The sequence below is a fragment of the Coregonus clupeaformis genome, chromosome 33 (assembly GCF_020615455.1).
Source record: "Coregonus clupeaformis isolate EN_2021a chromosome 33, ASM2061545v1, whole genome shotgun sequence".
Classification (NCBI taxonomy): Eukaryota; Metazoa; Chordata; class Actinopteri; order Salmoniformes; family Salmonidae; genus Coregonus; species Coregonus clupeaformis.
In genome coordinates, this window is record NC_059224.1 from 28,379,739 (window position 1) to 28,398,625 (window position 18,887).

At 43.9% G+C, this 18,887-nt stretch overlaps 1 protein-coding gene across 2 annotated transcripts in view; it reads right to left on the minus strand.

Moving 5' to 3' along the window:
* The window catches only part of LOC121548951 (mannosyl-oligosaccharide 1,2-alpha-mannosidase IA), a 183,965-nt gene that overhangs the window by 29,368 nt on the left and 135,710 nt on the right, over positions 1-18,887 (minus strand). For both annotated transcript variants that reach the window (XM_041860637.2, XM_041860638.1), the window contains exon 5: positions 12,366-12,460. In XM_041860637.2, the coding sequence (XP_041716571.2) occupies positions 12,366-12,460 (95 nt within the window). The remainder of the gene's footprint in view (positions 1-12,365; positions 12,461-18,887) is intronic.

The window sequence follows — 18,887 nt, forward strand, 5'->3', positions numbered from 1 at the left end:
ACTGCAAAGAGTACATCTGCTAAAGCTGCCATATTTCATATCAAGACGGAGGGAAAAAAAGAGAGTTGGCTTTAACTTTGTGTGATGACATCCGCTTTAACTAAAAGTTCAACTAGATCAGAGAGTAGTTTCCTGCTTGCCATTTTATAAGAGGGAAAAGGGGAATTCTAAAAGATACATCAAATGGAGCTATTATTCTCTGAGGAGGGAGACTCATTTTTTATTATGAGAGCTAATACATCAGGCCTTGCTGGACCTGCTCTCTGTTCCCGGAATACAAATGCTCCATTGAAAAGCGTTGAAGTGCAGCTAACGACATGACGTCTACTCTACGGTACCAATATAGAACCGGTCTTACTGAATCACCACCTACTGATGAGAGCAAATCAAATCAAATCAAATTTGATTTGCCACATGCGCCGAATACAACAGGTGTAGACCTTACAGTGAAATGCTTACTTACAAGCCCATAACCAACAATGCAGTTTTTTAAAGAAAAATTTAGAATAAAAAAGTGTTAATAAAAAAAATTAAAGCAAATAGCTAAAGAGCAGCAGTAAAATAAAATAGCAGTGGGAAGGCTATATACAGGGGGGTACCGGTACAGAGTCAATGTGCTGGGGCACCGGCTAGTCGAGGTAATTGAGGTCATATGTACATGTGGGTAGAGTTAAAGTGACTATCCATAAATAGTAAACAGAGTAGCAGCACACAAAGGCCCTGTGATCAAACCGTTTACAGTGAATTACATCTACGGGAGGCAGACACTTGATTTTTATATACACTGAACAAAAATATAAAACGCAACATGCAACAATTTCAAAGTTCATATAAGGAAATCAGTCAATTGAAATATATTCATTAGGCCCTAATCTATGGATTTCACATGACTAGGAATACAGATATGCATCTGTTGGTCACAGATACCTTAAAAGAATAAGAAGGGGCGTGGATCAGAAAACCAGTCAGTATCTGGTGTGACCACCATTTGCCTCATGCAGCGCGACATCTCCTTCGCATAGAGTTGATCAGGCTGTTGATTGTGGCCTGTGGAATGTTGTCCCACTCCTCTTCAATGGCTGTGCAGTTGCTGGATATTGTCGAGAACTGGAACACGCTGTCGTACACGTTGATCCAGAGCATCCCAAACATGCTCAATGGGTGACATGTCTGGTGAGTATGCAGGCCATGAAGGAACTGGGACATTTTCAGCTTTCAGGAATTGTGTACAGATCCTTGCAACATGGGGCCGTGCATTATGAAATGCTGAAACATGAGGGGATGGCGGCGGATGAATGGCACGACAATGGGCCTCAGGATCTCGTCACGGTACTATGTGCATTGAAATTGCCATCGATAAAATGCAATTGTGTTCGTTGTCCGTAGCTTATGCTTGCCCATACCATAACCCCACCGCAACCATAGGGCACTCTGTTTACAACGTTGACATCAGCAAAGCGCTCACCCACGTGACGCCATGCACGCCATCTGCCCAGTACAGTTGAAACCGGGATTCATTCGTGAAGAGCCCACTTCTCCAGCGTGCCAGTAGCCATCGAACGTGAGTATTTACCCACTGAAGTCGGTTACGACGCCGAACTGCAGTCAGGTCAAGACCCTGATAAGGACGACAAGCACGCAGATGAGCTTCCCTGAGACGGTTTCTGATAGTCTGTGCAGAAATTCTTCGGTTTTGTTGAAGAAGCTGGATGTGGAGGTCCTGGGCTACCGTGGTTACACGTGGTCTGCGGCACATTCCATATGTTACAAAAACGAATGGCTTTGTTTCGCTCCACTTCTCTGCACCTGTCCATCACGTCATTTGGTGAAATAAATAAGCAATCTGCCAGGCGTAAGCAGGGATGCTACTGACAGCACTGTTGCTGACAGCACTGCTGCTATGGGTTTGGTGGGGTAAATGGGACTAGTGATGAGGATGAGCCAGTTTTTTGGGGGGCCGTCTTTTGAAAAAGGATAGGGTACAAAGATTACTTATCTAAAAATAAAAAAATTAAAATGGTTTTATTGGACATGTTAAATCAGGCCATATTCAACTGGTTGAATTTAAAATGATGTGACACCAGACCACGTTGCTATACTCCTGGAGTACACATTGAGTATACCAAACATTAGGAACACCTTCCTAATATTGAGTTACACCCCACTTTTGCCCTCAGAACAGCCTTAATTCGTCAAGGTAGGGACTTTACAAGGTGTCTGTCGAAAGCATTCCTCAGGGATGCTGGTCCATGTTGACTCCAATGCTTTCCACAGTTGTGTCAAGTTGGCTGGATGTCCTTTGGGTGGTGGACCATTCTTGATACACATGGGAAACTGTTGAGTCTGAAAAACCCAGCAGCGTTACAGTTCTTGACACAAATTGGTGCGCCTGGCACCTACTACCATACCCCGTTCAAAGGCACTTAAATATTTTGTCTTCAAATTCAACCTGTGTCCTCTCCTTCATCTACACTGATTGGAGTGGATTTAACAAGTGACATCAATAAGGGATCATAGCTTTCACTTGTATTCACCTGGTTAGTCTATGTCATGGAAAGAGCATGTTTTGTTTTGTATACTCAGTGTATTGAACACATAAGTATGCTCCAAAGACAGGCATATTACCAATGAGGTTATTCTGACCACATGAAATAATGAGTCAACTGCAATTTAATGCCAGATATATAATCATGGTTAACCTTCGGAGAAAAACAAATCAACCTGTTCCGTATGCTATTGTATGCTTACATTACACAATGCACAGCAAGGTACAGTCAATGTACAAAAAGAGCAATGCAGCAATTTGCTTCATAAGGAGTGGGCCGTGGGGGTGATTCACATTACCCCTGCTGTGCTGGTTTTCACCATCCCACTAGCTTGAATGGATAAAAAAAGATTACTCACAGCAGCGGCCTTCGATTATATTTGACTCTATATTCCTAACCGGGGAAATAAATAATATACTGAACAAAAATATTAACGCAACATGCAACAATTTCAAAATGTTGCTATGGTTTTATTGGTGTTGTGCCACTAGCTCCCAAAATATGCCATTACACAGGCTTTGCCTGTGTTGAAATGATAAGGCAACGTCTTTCAAATTGCTCTTCTTGTCTCCATCTCTGGAAGGGCAAATTCACAACGATCATCCCCCCGAAGGATCCATACCAGGGTAATGAAAACAAGTCATGTTGCACTAGGAACATGCTATCTTGAGAAAGCTTATCTTGAATAAAATATAGCCTAGTTTGGCTCTGGCCAGATAACAAACATGAATATAACATCAGTGACACTGTGCCATGTGTGATAATGCTGGACACAGACACACACACACACGCACGAACATGCGCAAACACACACACACACACACACACACACACACACACACACACACACAGCCGTGTGTCCCTAACCAAACACCCTCCTCTAACAATTTCCCATTTAATTGAATTTAGGTAGGTTAAGTCAAGTTAAACTGAACATTTGATTTGGGAATCCTTTATCTTGCTTATGGTACTAATAAAATGAGATGGGAGGGGGTGCGGAGAGGAGATAAGCCCAAGGAAATGGATTCTGAGGAAATATTTCATAGTGTCGGACTGAGAGGGAAAGCACTGATTCAGTGGCAGGGTTCATCGGCCAGCGCACTCTCTGGCAGTCCGGGAGGAAGAGAAGAGTGGAGGGGAAGAGAAAGGAAGGAAGAAAGGAGGAAGAGACTGACTGGAGAAAATGTTATCTTAGTCCTCCACCTTCAAAGGATGCCTGAGTGGCGTGGCGTGCCAGGTGGTGTGCGAAGCAATACAAAGACGCTAAAGAAGAGCGCACGTCAGTCCCACCTGAGAGCTAGCATTAATAATGAAATAATAAGAAGTTAGATGTTTATTCATGAGAGACATCTTCCTCTGTAGAACTTTAGACTGGAGATCCAAAGGAAGTCCGTATAACTTTTTTGAACTTGGGTCTCACTTCATGGACTGTTGATATTAGGGAAACTCTAAGTCACACTGACACAATTTTATGTGAGGTTAGTAATGGACAGTCCAAAGGGGTTTGGAGTTAGGGACGAAGCTTAGAGTCTATTAGAGAGCTGCTGAGGCTGAGGGTTAGGGGGCTACTGTGAGGTGCTGCTACTGTCTCCAGTGCATTGAAAGGCCTCCTCTGATCCTCTCCAGACAAGCTGAGAGAGTGTCTTTCTGTCCATCTGTCTGTCTGGTACACCTGCAGACTGGGGTTGTAAAGCTACCGGTAATTTACCGAAGTTACCGGAACCTTCAGTAATTTGGGTAATTAACAGAAAAGTTACTCATTTTTTTTCTAGCTTTCAAATAGGCACATTCTTCTCTTCTCCTTTCACCTGCAACTCTTCCCCAGGTCTTTAGTGTACAAGAGAAAGTAGTGCACTATGTTTTCTGTCAATATACCTGGTAAAATAATGGTTAATAAACAACTAAGGGGGGCCCTATAAAACCTGTGATTGTCTCCCAAAATTATGTTTTATATTTTCTCAAATGATGTTTTCTCAGTTATATTTTTCCTGGTTTTAGATTGTTTTGGTTTTTCACTCTCAAAATTAAAACATTTCATAGAGAAACAATGAAATTGGATGTTCTGAGTCCATGTTAATGTGTCCGACCAAAATTTTAGGCCTTCCTCTTGGCCGCAGAGACAAAAAAATTATGTTTTAATGTAACTGCTCAGTGTTGCCAGATTTCTATGAAATATGACCTATAATGTCTTACAATATGAGTGAAATAGTTTTCCTTCCACAAATTGGTAATTAAGTATGTTAAAAATCATATTTTCTGTGTTGGAATGGTCTGGGCCTAGAACTAATTTGTTTGTCTTCCAGCCACTGTGGCAGGTAGATTCAAAAATATACATATCTTTGCCAAAATTACACACACAAAAACCCTGACAAAAACGGACAAGCATGCTTTGTAATGTTTCTAAAACAATACATGTATTACTAGTAACAAGTAATGTGGTATATTGCTTCATTTCATTTAATTTTTTGTGACCTGAGTCTTTCAACCAAAATATCAGAGAGACAAAAACCTTCACCTGCCCCTTTAAGGGCGGGAGGTTACCGTGGTAACGCGACTGAGTCATGTTTGTGCCTGTGAAATTGTGAGAGAGTCTGACTAGTAGCAGCGTCTTCATCTCTTCCCTAGCAGTTGAAACTAAAACATTGAAAAACAACCTAGCTTGTGAACAAAACAATGTAAATAGCAAAGAAACACAAGGACAAAGTCTCACTTCAGAAGACTTTCGTTTCAAGTAAATTAGACCAATATTTATGCCTGCGCGCAGCACTTCTAAAAAATTAGGTGAGATAGGCTATAGGATTCGTAGTTCTTTGACTTTATGCAATGAATTTACCAGATATGAAACAAAACAGCAGAAATACTTTGAAAACAGCTGCTGCAGTATTTATTTTACATTACTATTTTTATTCACAAATGCGAGTGAAATGCTCGCACTGTGGAGCCCTGACCACCCACCAACGTGGCCAGTGAAATAGACATCTTACCCACCAATGCAAAAATCGACCCATTTTTGGTGGGTGTTAACTTTAGGCTCTGGTCTAGGCGTATCCCAACAACAGAATGGTGTGGGCGTATACAGGGCATTAAACATATTCATGCAAGTAGACTGATTGGCCAGCTCATCCTCCTCTAGACCGCTGATTGGCCAGCTCATCATCTCGAGGAGTATTACATCATACTCTATGAGGAAATAGCAAGCATTTCTTAAAGTTTGAGGTGGCTTTTGTTTCTCCAATTGAAGCTTTGGACACAAATTCAAGTATAGGACAAATCAACATCATTATTTGGGTATGAGTTAACAGAATATGAAGTTTTAAGTGAGATTTTGACTGGGCAGTTACTTTAAAGCGAATGTCCTACTATTCTAAACATTTTGCAATGGGCTGGAGAGAACATTTTATTTTTAAAGCTAGTTTCTTGCAATTCTACACATTTTGCCATGGCTTATGTCATGTTCTTATGCTATCTGAGTGACTCAAACATAACTAAATCAATGTGCCGTGCCATGCCATGCCATTTTGTAAAACAAATTAGCTTCTCCCTGACTGTCTAGTGTTTATTCTGGTGGTTGTTAGATCTCAAAGAATATCTTATTTACAAATATATAGCTCCATTATATTTTCTACATACTTTATATCTGGTTTTAGTGGTTTGATGTTTACAATGTTTTACCATCCTGAAAATTAGTTTGTAAAAAATTAATAAAACAAACAAATAAAACAACAATTACATCATATTTTTTGGAGTGGCGGATACACAGTGGACCAGAGATAATTACAGACACCTGTGATAATCTGAAGTACCAAAAAGGGTCACTAGATGTCTTGTGATAGATTACATAAAATCTTTGAAGAAATTCTGGTAGTTTACTGGTAAACTTAGAACGTTTCCAGTAATGTATCCTCCCTTTGCAACCCTCCTGCAGACACCAGTTGTAATCGCATCACTGTCAACTCCTCAATGAGAGTGGAAATGTCCTCCGCTCCACTAGTCTCCCTCATCTCCCCAAACATTAGCAGGCTCACAGAGTACAGTGTTTCAATTCCACGGCTTCAATGGTGATGGGAACTGTTTTACTATATGTGTATTTATGTTACATGGCTAAAACATGCTTCTCCCTCTAATATATTTTCGAACACATCAAACAGTAGTATGTTCTTGCGTGTGCTAGTTAACTGTTCTCGGAAAGGTATGAGCCTCTTTGCACTGCTCATGGAAAACTAAGAAGATAAGATGTCCCAATGCATACATGACCTTCATTATTATCTAGAAGCTATGTGATCAAGTCACAAAGTGAATATGTAACTGACCTGATGTTTCTGTACTGACCAATGAGAATGTACATGTTGTGTAGAAGTTGACTGTATATGAGGAGATGTAAAACTTAGGTTTGGCAAGGTATTCGTCTGAGCACGACCTCTTCCATCACGATGTAAATAAATAATTGATTAGGATTCAAGCATTCACAAACTCAGAACCCTACAATGGTTTTGAAACTGTATCATGTATCATGAAAGTAATGTCTGTTCCATTTGCCCTTCAGGAGAAAATCGCAGATGCAAACGTTTCAAGGGAAGAATTAAGATGCAGTGTTTGATTTCACATAAAGGAATCTAGTCATGTAGCTAGCACAAATATTTTACCATTGCCTCTTTGATGAAAGGTTTAATACATTTTTGTAGTGTTTCACAGAAGTAAAAACACAATCAGTTATGTTTCAAATGGCTAATTAAATGATCTAATCGCCCTGGCATTGTTTTCTTTGATTATTCTAGTGGTACGATTATTTGATTTGAATGTAAACCACCAGATGAAAAAACTTTTTTCAAAAACAAATACATTTCCTCCCCTGCAGACGGATGAAAAGAAAGGGAGACAAACAAGTAGAGAACGGAGAGAACAGAAGAGATTAAGCTAATCAGATGTTGTTCCTGGGTCACATAATCAATTAGCAGCTAATGAGGTGGCAAGCCTGTGTGCCAGGGACTCTCTAACTCATTGGAGGACCATCCTGATTCCTCCATCTGTGACCTTAAGAGGACTTCTCTCACCACGATAGCCATGCACACTAGGATGACTCAATCATACATTTTTGGGGGGTCAATTACCAACAATAAATGGCCTCATTTAATGATCCATGAGAGCCAAGCTTTGACCCAGTCCATACTCACAGTGAAATGCATGGCTAGGTTCATCTGGAGGTCCACAGAAGGGAGGATGAGGAAGAGAGGAAAACAAGGATAGAGGTAAGGGTCTATGGACCTGGAGAGAGAGTGAGAGAGTGAGAAAGGGATGGGGCATGCTTTGACCATGATCCCATGGGGTACCCCCAGTGCCAAAGATCAGTTCTGGCTCAGTCTGTGTCAAGGCTGTAGCACAGTGGTCAGAGTAAATGTAACCAGATTTCTGTATGGGGGCTTATGTAAAAATGTAAGTGATTTGCTTTTTGGGAAAGTTGTGCTGCTGATAAACTTGATAAACTTGTTATCCCACTTAGGAGACAAGTAGGAGAAAATGCCCTTGAACATTTTTATGAGATTTCCACAGTTGCTAGAGAGTGCTTCTTTGTTTACGCCCATTCAGCATCGTTCACACCCTCTTAAGCCCCACCCATCTCTTTAAGAATTCACATGTAAACGCATGGCCAAACGTCAGCATTGTCAACCCCTCCATTATCTCAGCCAATCATGGCTAGCCAGGAACGACCCTGTCTTTCTCCCTATATAGCTTAGTGCTTTCTCCTTGGCTAAACTAGGCTCATAATTGAAATGTTCTATTCATATTTATGGATACCATACAAGTTTGTCATTAAGGCACATTAAAGTTCATATGTTCAAGAAGGCATTTCTGAAAAATATATATTTTTAAACGACCCTCCTGTGAAGTAGGAACTAGCATCAATTGCCGCCGATCCTACGTTGTGTCTCAAATCAATCGTTTTCTTGCTCTCCCATTAGCCCTGGTTCCTACCATCCCTTCAAATGCTGGATGTGCATGGATTGGAAGTAGTAGCCTTTAAAAGCCTCTGTATCCGACCCACCTCCTCATTAAACCACTTATAGAGTGGCAGCTCTAATGTGTCACTGCTCTCCGTAGCCAGGGCATGCTACCTACTCCAGCAGCCTCCAGCAGTTAATGACTGTTATTGGAGGTGAAGTTCTCTCTCTTATGTGAGGACTGATGATGTAGAGCGGGTCTACATATAGCCGTCATCCTCTTTAGAAAGGGCTGGAGGCCAGGAGGGTTGGTCTCAGGTCAATAGGCTTACAGGTGTAGGAATCTCCCTCTACAGATACTCTGTTTTTGAAACATATTTTCTACAAAATAGACTAAGGCCTACATAACTGTTGAGCACAAATTATCTGCTATGACTGCAACATTATGTTACTCCCGCCTCTGCTAAGCACAAAAGGATGTAAACTAGGATGTAAAGTTTGAAAACGTATCAGTGTTAAAAATCTTGGGAATGGTCTTCTAAAACATTCAAAGTCACTTGGCTTAACTTTAACGGTTCTCTGAGGAGTGTACAGGAAAACTGCCTGTGGCTGTCTGAAATTGGGTTACTGGTTCTAACCCATCTGATGTAAGTGGGTGAGAGCGTGTCCCTCCACTTAAAGTAGGACAAAGTGCAGATTCCAAAATAGCCCAATCTTTCCTCCTTTCATTACAGGTAAAATGGCTGTCATCTTTGAATTGGGTTACGCTGTTGCTGTCGACAATTCACGGGTCAAATACATGTATTTAACAGCTCATTGCAGTAGCCTGGTTACGAGCCCTTGTACTTTCGTAAGAGGGGAAGAAAGGTGAAGAACCATCTGTAAAAATAAATAAATAATAATAGACAGGCTTAAAAATAAATACATGTTTATGCCATTTAGCAGACGTTTATCCAAAGCAACTGACATTAATGTGTGCATAGATGGGTTAGCTGACAACGTCACGAAAACGATGCGCACGCTGAAATGGGGCAGAAGTCTGAGTTGTTGTGATTCAGGATGGCCAGTTGGTTACCGACAATGACAAGAAACTGCCATGTGAGGAATCGTAAGTGACTCGTTTCAGCTAGTTTGATCTTGTTCTTGACACCATGTCTTGTTTTGAGGTGTTTCGACTGATTTCATGTCAATACTAATATGGCTAAAATTTGCTAGCTAGCTAACCAACAACTGTAACGATGTACTGTATTTGAGAGACAACAAGTGCTCATTGTGCAAATGTATTTATGTTTTCAATAAACATTGGAGACTAAATATATTTTACATGTCAACAATCTAAGCCAACCCTGTCTGTTTTGCTCATAGTTGCACACAACCAACCCCTCTATACATTTTAATGATAGGGGTGGTCCCGGAAATTGAACCCACTATCCTGGCGTTGCAAGTGCCATGCTTTACCAACTGAGCTACAGAGGACCACAGACTCATCCACGTACACACATTAACACAAACACAGATGAAACGAGAAGTAATGTTGTTGATCAATATCAATCCTCTCTTTCTATCTGCAAGGAGAGAACAGTGAGTTTAGATTCAGAATTCCCCAAAGGGACCACTTCTCCCTCTTAAGAGCTTTCTTAGAAACAAGCACCAACAAAATGTTCAGATGAAAAACACAGGGAAGAGGGCTGGCCAGACATAACCTCCAACAAGAAAATGAGTCACAAACAAAACCTGCCAAGAGGCTTTTGACAGCACACAGCGTTCGTCTTGTTAGTCATCACATTAACAAGAGAGAATGAGTGGGAGAGCTGCTGTGTCTCTCTTAACACAGCTCACTATTAAGTGGATGTTGCTCCCAACTGATGCTGATCTGCTTGTTATAGTCTCTAGACAGCAATCATATACATATGCCAGGCTCTACATTAACTTGCATACTAAGGGAAGCCTATTCCTTTTTCCCATATCAAAAAGCAATTCAGCTTTTTGCTCCTATGCCTTACCATCACCATATCAGAAATGACATCTGTGGTCGAGGTCTGGTGGGCTCTAAATAAGCTAGCCCAGCTATGGTTCAGTGGCGCGGTAAATTCATCATTGACACCAATCTGTTTGAGGCCCCTGGGGGCCCGTGGTGGGGTGAGGGCCAGGCGTGGGCAGTCCTCTGCTCTACCTCCAACCACCATGTGATGATGTGTGCAGAAAGCCCTTTCTTTCGCGGGGAGAAATTAATTTGTTACACCGACCCGCACAGCCATCTCCATGACAACCTGGGTTTTAATGAATATCTGACAAACTGGGCTGTTGTCTCACTGGGGAAAAATGTGAAAAGAATGCATTCACATGGCGGTTGACTTGAGCTTTTTACTGAAGTGAGACAGGGTTCTCCCTCCTGGCTATTAAAAACATTACAGAGTGTGGAGGTATGTGAGAAAAGATAACATACTACATATCAAGCTAAAGACATTTATTTCATTTGGTACAGTAATAATGCTACCAAGCCACCCACATGTTCAGTTTCTGTGATATTTCTTGAAGGATGAGCTATGTGGATTCGACCCTGACAAAAATCTCTCTCCCTGTTCTTGGTTGTGGCAATGGTTGTGCAGTGAGCGGGAAGGGTTGTGTGTGAGTGTGTAAATAAGGACTCTCTCAGGCCTTGGACTGATGGGGCAGAGCACGCTACGCTGGCTGCAGGAGACTGAAGCAGACAGGACTTAACAGAGAGGCTGTTTATTCTCATGGCTGAGACCAGCCACTGGTGTTACACGCCCCCCTCCTTCCTCTTCCTCCCTCCTTTATCCCCCTCTTCCTTCACACTTGAGGCCCCCTGCTGCTTTTACCCACCGTGCAGCAAGTTGTTTAGCGTCTGTAGAAAAACAATTTCCAAACCCAATAAAAATCATCCAACAGGTTTGCCCCTCGAGAGTACCCTCTGTCCTCCAGACTCCATCACAACTCTCTCTCTCTCGCCCACTGTCCCTCTCTACCACCCCCCTCTCTCCCTCCCTCTCCCTGTTCTGAGCGATGTGGGTGGCTAGACTCACCCCTCAGCTCAGGGGGGCTACCATAAGGGCAAGGAGAGGGATGAAGGGAAGGGAAGGGAACAAGACTCCCATGGAGGGCTGCTCAAGAAAAACGATCACTTTGGATTGGTTAGCCAGGCCAACCCTGGTCAGACTCAGGGCTGTATTGTTCTGAAGTGGTTTCTGTCTGGAGCAGGGAGGGAGCCATGGCAGCTATAGACTCTGTAGCCTAGATGCTGGGCAGAGGCCATTCAGAGTAAGGTGCAGATAGAATAACAATCTAGCGGCAGGCTCGGTTTGCAAGAGCATCATAACAAAATATGTATGTCAAGGTCCAGACAATTGTAGTCAAAACACTGGCTTATCAATCAACACAGACACCATTCCTCACTTCTGTGGTTATGGGGACAGAATAAAGCAAGCAGAGACCCCACTTCGCAAAACAACTGCGTTCATGTGCCAACCACGATGCTATCAACCCACAGCAGAGAATACTTCAAAGCTGTGGAGAGAGAGAAGTATTTGCAATAGTCTGTGTAGTTAACGTAACCGAGGGAAAGGGAGGGAGAGTGAAATCATTGAAGGCTTTTGGTCTTTACTCCTGTGAATAGAGTACAAGGACGAGTGATGCAAGGGAGGAGTGAGTGAGCTATTTCAAGCTGCCTAGTGGGTGTACAGTGTATGCTATGTCTGTACAGGTGCAGGGTCAAGGTATTGACCTCTTCTGATTTGAGTGATGCTCCAGTATTGGGAATAGTGAGTGATATATTTGAAGCCGTGGGCGGACTGTACAGTGTGTATATAAACAGACAGACAGACAGACCGACAGAAAGGTGCTGTATCAGTGCAGGACTCACCTCTTCAGGTTTAGGAGGGCCCAGGGGATGCCTGTGGGTGTTTTGAATGCAGGCAACAGCTTCTCTCCCAGTTGTATGGCCTTCTTCCTGAACACCTACCAAACAGAGAGAGAGGAGAGAGATTTATCAGCAAAACAATCTCTCCCTGTCTTTCTGTCAATCCTGTCTGATGTCTGAGAGGTGGTGACAAGGCACTGATCCATGGACAATGGCCATAGAGCTCTTCCTGTCACATGGGCCTTTTATCTCACATGCAACGTTGCCCTGCTTCCTGTTAGAGAGTAGGAAAGGAGAGGCTGTTTCCTGGTTTGTGAGAGAGGGGGAGGGGGAGAGAGGGAGTGAGGGAGAGAGATAGAGCGACAGAGAGACAGGAAGAGGGAGACAGAGCGAAGTGTGTTTAGGACCACATCCTGCAGCAGGCTGATAAAAGCTAATCAGATAAGAGCCGAGCAGAGCGTGGTGGGTCTGAGGCCTTCCTTCCCATCCTCCACTGCACTCAGCTCTTCAACGCTGTGCTGCCTCACACCACCTCCCTCCCTTCCCTCCCACCCTCACACCACCTCCCTCCCTCACACCGCCTCCCTCCCTCCTGCCCTCACACCACCTCCCTCCCTCACACCGCCTCCCTCCCTCCTGCCCTCACACCACCTCCCTCCCTCACACCGCCTCCCTCCCTCCTGCCCTCACACCACCTCCCTCCCTCCCACCCTCACACCACCTCCCACCCTCACACCGCCTCCCTCCCTCCCACCCTCACAACACCTCCCTCCCCCCCACCCTCACACCACCTCCCACCCTCACACCACCTCCACCGCCCCCCCTCCCTCCCTCCCTCCCTCCCACCACCTCCCACCCTCACACCGCCTCCCTCCCTCCCACCACCTCCCTCCCTCCCTCCCACCCTCACACTGCCTCCCTCCCTCCCACCCTCCCACCGCCTCCCTCCCTCCTTCCCTCACACCACCTCCCTCCCTCCCACCACCTCCCACCCACCACCTCCCACCCTCACACCGCCTCCCTCCCTCCCTCCCACCCTCACACCACCTCCCACCCTCACACCACCTCCCTCCCCTACAACCTCACACCACCTCCCACCCTCACACCACCTCCCTCCCTCCCACCCTCACACCGCCTCCCTCCCTCCCACCATCACACCGCCTCCCTCCCTCCCTCCCACCATCACACCACCTCCCTCCCACCCCTCACACCACCTCCCTCCCTCCCTCCCTCCCTCCCTCCCTCCCACCCTCACACCACCTCCCTCCCTCACACCGCCTCCCTCCCTCCCGCCTCACACCACCTCCCTCCCTCCCTCCCTCCCACCCTCCCTCCCTCCCTCCCTCCCACCCTTTCTCCACATGTTGTTATGTTACAGCCTTATTCTAAAATGGATTTAATAAAAAATGTCCCTCAATCTACACACCATTCCCCATAATGACAAAGCGAAAACAATAAATATAAAACAGAAATACCTTATTTACATAAGTATTCAGACCCTTTGCTATGAGACTCGAAATTGAGCTCAGGTGCATCCTGTTTCCTGATCATCCTTGAGATGTTTCTACAATTTGATTGGAGTCCACCTGTGTTAAATTCAATTGATTGGACATGATTTCAAATAAAATGTTATTTGTCACATGCACCGAATACAACAGGTGTAGACCTTACTGTGAAATGCTTACTTACAAGCCCTTAACCAACAATGCAGTTCAAGAAATAAGAGTTAAGAAAATATTTACTAAATAAACTAAAGTAAAAAAAATGCAATAACATCAAAAAGTAACACAAGAAAATTACATAACAATAACGAGGCTATATACCCGGTACCGAGTCAATGTGCTGGGGTACAGGTTAGTCGAGGTAATTTGTAAAGTGACTATGCATAGATAATAAACAGCGAGTAGCAGCAATGTAAAAACAAAGGGGGGGGGGGGGTCAAAATAATAGTCCGGCTGGTAAGGTGCTACCCTCTGTAGCACCTTACGGTCAAGGCACCTAAAGGACTCTCAGACCATGAGAAACAAGATTCTCTGGTCTGATTAAACCAAGATTGAACTCTTTGGCCTGAATGCCAAGCGTCACGTCTGGAGGAAACCTGGCACCATCCCTACGGTGAAGCATAGTAGTGTCAGCATCATGATCTGGGGATGTTTTTCAGCGGCAGGGACTGGGAGACTAGTCAGGATCAAGGGTAAGTTGAACGGCGCAAAGTACAGAGAGATCCTTGATGAAACCTGCTCCAGAGCGCTCAGGATCTCAGACTGGGGCGAAGGTTCACCTTCTAACAGGACAACGGCCCTAAGCACACAGCCAAGACAACGCAGGAGTGGCTTCGGGACAAGTCTCTGAATGTCCTTGAGTGGCCCAGCCAGAGCCCGGACTTGATCCCGATCGAACATCTCTGGAGAGACCTGAATATAGCTGTGCAGCGACGTTCCCCATCCAACCTGACAGAGCTTGAGAGGATTTGCAGAGAAGAATGGGAGAAACTCCCCAAATACAGGTGTACCAAGCTTGTGGCGTCATACCCAAGAAGACTTGAGGCTGTAATCGCTGCCAAAGGTGCTTCAACAAAGTACTGAGTAAAGGGTCTGAATACTTATGTAAATGTGATATTTCCGTTTCTTTTCTTTTCTTTTTATACATTTGCAGAAATTTCTAAAAAACTGTTTTTGCTTTGTCATTATGGGGTATTGTGTGTAGATTGATGAGGGGGGAAAAAACTATTTAATCAATTTTAGAATAAGGCTGTAACGTAACAAATGTGGAAAAAGTCAAGGGGTCTGAATACTTTCCGAATGCACTGTACATCTTTCAACCCCTTCAGATCACATCAGGGACAGGGAAATGTCACCATGTCATCAGCGCTTTAGATGAAATCATATACAATGACACAAATATACAATGACAGGTAGGATACGAAAGGCACATACACATCTTACCGTCTGTGTTGAGTCCTGAGAGGATTCTGTAATGTAGGAAATAGGAATACTAATGTAGAATAAATACATTCCCTATGAAGTCTCCAGAGGTTTCTGTGAATGCACTCACTGTGTGGAGTGAAGATGCCCCAGTCAATAATTTGAATTTCATGCAGACACTTCGGCTCTGAGGAAAAGTGCTCTGGGTACAGCTAAATCCAGCGCTAAATTTAGTCGCAAGAGCTACTGTAACAAACAGAGACAACAAACCTGTAGACATGATCATATCTGTGTATCTATCAACGCTACACCAGCACATGTTCATGTCCTATACTATACTGAACAAAAATATAAACGCAACATGCAACAATTTCAACGATTTTACTGAGTTACAGTTCATAGAAGGAAATCAGTCAATTGAAATAAATTCATTAGGCCCTAATCTATGGATTTAACATGACTGGGCAGGGGCACAACCATGGATGTGGGCCTGGGAGGGCATAGGCCCACCCACTTGGGAGCCAGGTCCACCCACTGGGGAGCCAGGCCCAGACAATCCCTATTAAAGACAGAAATACTCTTCAGCACCCCCCCTCCCCCTCCTCAGATGATCCCGTAGTTGAAGAAGCCGGATGTGGAGGTCCTGGGCTGGCATGGTTATACGTGGTCTGCGGTTGTGAGGCCGGTTGGACGTACTGCCAAATTATCTAAAATGAATTTGGAGGCAGCTTATGGTAGAGATATTAACATTCAATTCTTGGCAAAAGCTCTGGTGGACAATCCTGCAGTCAGCATGCCAATTGCACGCTCCCTCAAAACTTGAGACATCTGTGGCATTATGTTATGTGACAAAACTGCACATTTTAGACAAGGTGCACCTGTGTAATGATCATGCTGTTTAATCAGCTTCTTGATATGCCACACCTGTCAGGTGGATGGATTATCTTGGCAAAGGAGAAATGCTCACTAACAGGCATGTAAACAAATTTGCGCACAAAATTTGAGATAAATACGCTTTTTGTGCGTATGGACAATTTCTGGGATCTTTTGTTTCAGCTCATGAAAAATGGGACCAACACCTTACATGTTTATATTTTTGTTCAGTATAGTTTTAATGTGACATAGAGCCGTCAGAGCAGGTTGTGAGCAGCTGTGAAGAACATCATTTTGAGGGAGGAGGGAGTGTTCTTCTTGGTTATGCGCGGAGACGTCTCCAAGCAACATCAATACAAAAATTACCAAACATTCGTTTTATTGGTATATGGATGGTGTGCTCACTCTCATTCCATACCCACATCACCCACCTTCAGTCTAAAGTTAAATCCAGAATTGCTTCCATGTACCGCAACAAAGCATCCTTCACCCACTCTGCCAAGTACACCCTTGTAAAAATGACCATCCTACCAATCCTGGATTATGGCGATGGAATTTACCAGGCTTGCCCCGGAAAACTAGATGGAATTTACAGGCTTGCCCCGGAAAACTAGATGGAATTTACAGGCTTGCCCCAGAAAACTAGATGGAATTTACAGGCTTTCCCCGGAAAACTAGATGGAATTTACAGGCTTGCCCCGGAAAACTAGATGGAATTTACAGGCTTGCCCCGGAAAACTAGATGGAATTTACCACACTGCCATCCACTTTATTACCAGTTCAACACTCAACACTGTGACCTTTACACCCTGGTCAACTGGCACTTGTTACATATACGATGCCAGACCCACTGGTAACAATTTATTTAGTCCCTCATCTACCTCAGCTCACTCCTCAACATCTCCACTACCAATAGCAACCTGTGCTCTGGTAGATATATCACACTGATCATTCCCAAAGCTCGCACTTCCTTTGGCCGTCATTCATTCCAGTTTTCCGCCCACTGGAACAAGTTGCAAAAGACCCTCAAACTTGACATTTTCATCCCACCACACTCCTTCAAAAACATATTGACAGAGCTGCTATCTGATCAATGTACCTGCTGATTATTAAGTCTGCTGTGTTGCCTTGGACTTTTCTGCTCTAACCCACTGAATATTTCTTATTGTTGTATATTTGGTGAATTTTTACCTTTCCTCTGTATAGTGTGTTTTATTTATTTTTTGTGGTATTGTGTGTTGTCCTGTTCACTGTTGCAATGTTATGCCTCTTGGCCAGGTGGTTATTGTAAACGACAATTGGTTCTCAATTGACTTATATGGTTAAATATATATATATATTTTTTTTTAATTGTCACATACACCGGATAGGTGCAGTGAAATGTGTTGTTTGTGGAAGCACTGCCTGTCCAGGGACCTGCGCCAAACAGCCTCCTGCTAATCCAACTGATGTGAAAAGATACTCTCTCCTCTATGAAGTAGTAAAATGGCTTATGTCAGATAATGAAGGAGAAAGGGTAGCAGCTTTAGAGAATGGCCCCCTGGGTACCAGCCACTCCATAGTGGAGAATGTCTCACCATGAGCTGCCTGCTCTGAGACAGCACGAATGAAAAGGGTAAAACCGCAACTTGTCAAATATTGGTGTCGGAGAGCAATAGAGCCAGTGTCTTGAAAGTAATTGAATTGGGTATTTTCAAAAAGCGGAGGTTGATGGATGTATAAAGAGTAGGGGCTTAAAGGCAGGTGCTGGCCAACTTTCAAAAGAGGCATTTGAGAGCCGTGTCGATACGGGGCGGTGCTACATGACATCACAGTGGCGAGGTTGCTTTCAGCTCATTGTGTTTCTGATGCCTTTCACCCATCGCTTCATTCACCGGATGCCCGCTGAGACTTGTGCCGTACTCAAACAACAAAGCTAGTGTGTGCGTCAGCCACCAAATAATCACTATGTCTCCCGCTGTGTCCTTGGAGCATCTGGACAAGGTCACCTGTTAACCCGTTCTACTAAATCCACAGGGCTGTTCCTTCTGCCCGCTGCTCCCCCCTCTGCAATGAGGCGTGGGCTGTCTACCTCTCTCTCTCTCACCACTGAGTTAGTCTGTCGCCTCCAGGATCCGTCTTAATACATTGGACATTTATAGCTAGTTTCTGAGGAGATTATGAAAGTAATCTGGAGCCCCCGCAACGTATGTAGGGGACACCCACAAATCATTCCATCTCACCAGGGTTGGCATATATACTGTACAAAGGTCGGAAATTGAGATATCCTCGGTACATACATCTCATCTAATTTGTGTGATTAATGCCTTTAATAATGCCAGGACGCTGGAGAATAAATTAACTACAGCACCACCTAGAGTCATCAAGCAAACTGTCAACAAGGTTTACTAAGCAATCAAATGATCTGCACCACCAAACAACCTGGCCAGGCGAGATGGATGGCAGATAACATTAGCAAATATTGATGATGACAACCATATTCCATCCACACTCCAGTGAGTTTGGATAATGATTTATCACTGATGTGAGAAGCTCAGCTATGAAGTAGAACTCAGACATATGTTGTATAGAATATAAACAGCAACAGTGGTTTTTGCGAGTTTCCTGACACTGAATGTGGATAACGCAAGACTCATTTGGACGATTCAGGTTAGAGGAAACAAAGAAGGAAGAAGTGGTTGTAGTTCTGAAAATAGGGAGATGAAAGTAGTGAAACCAGACAACTTGT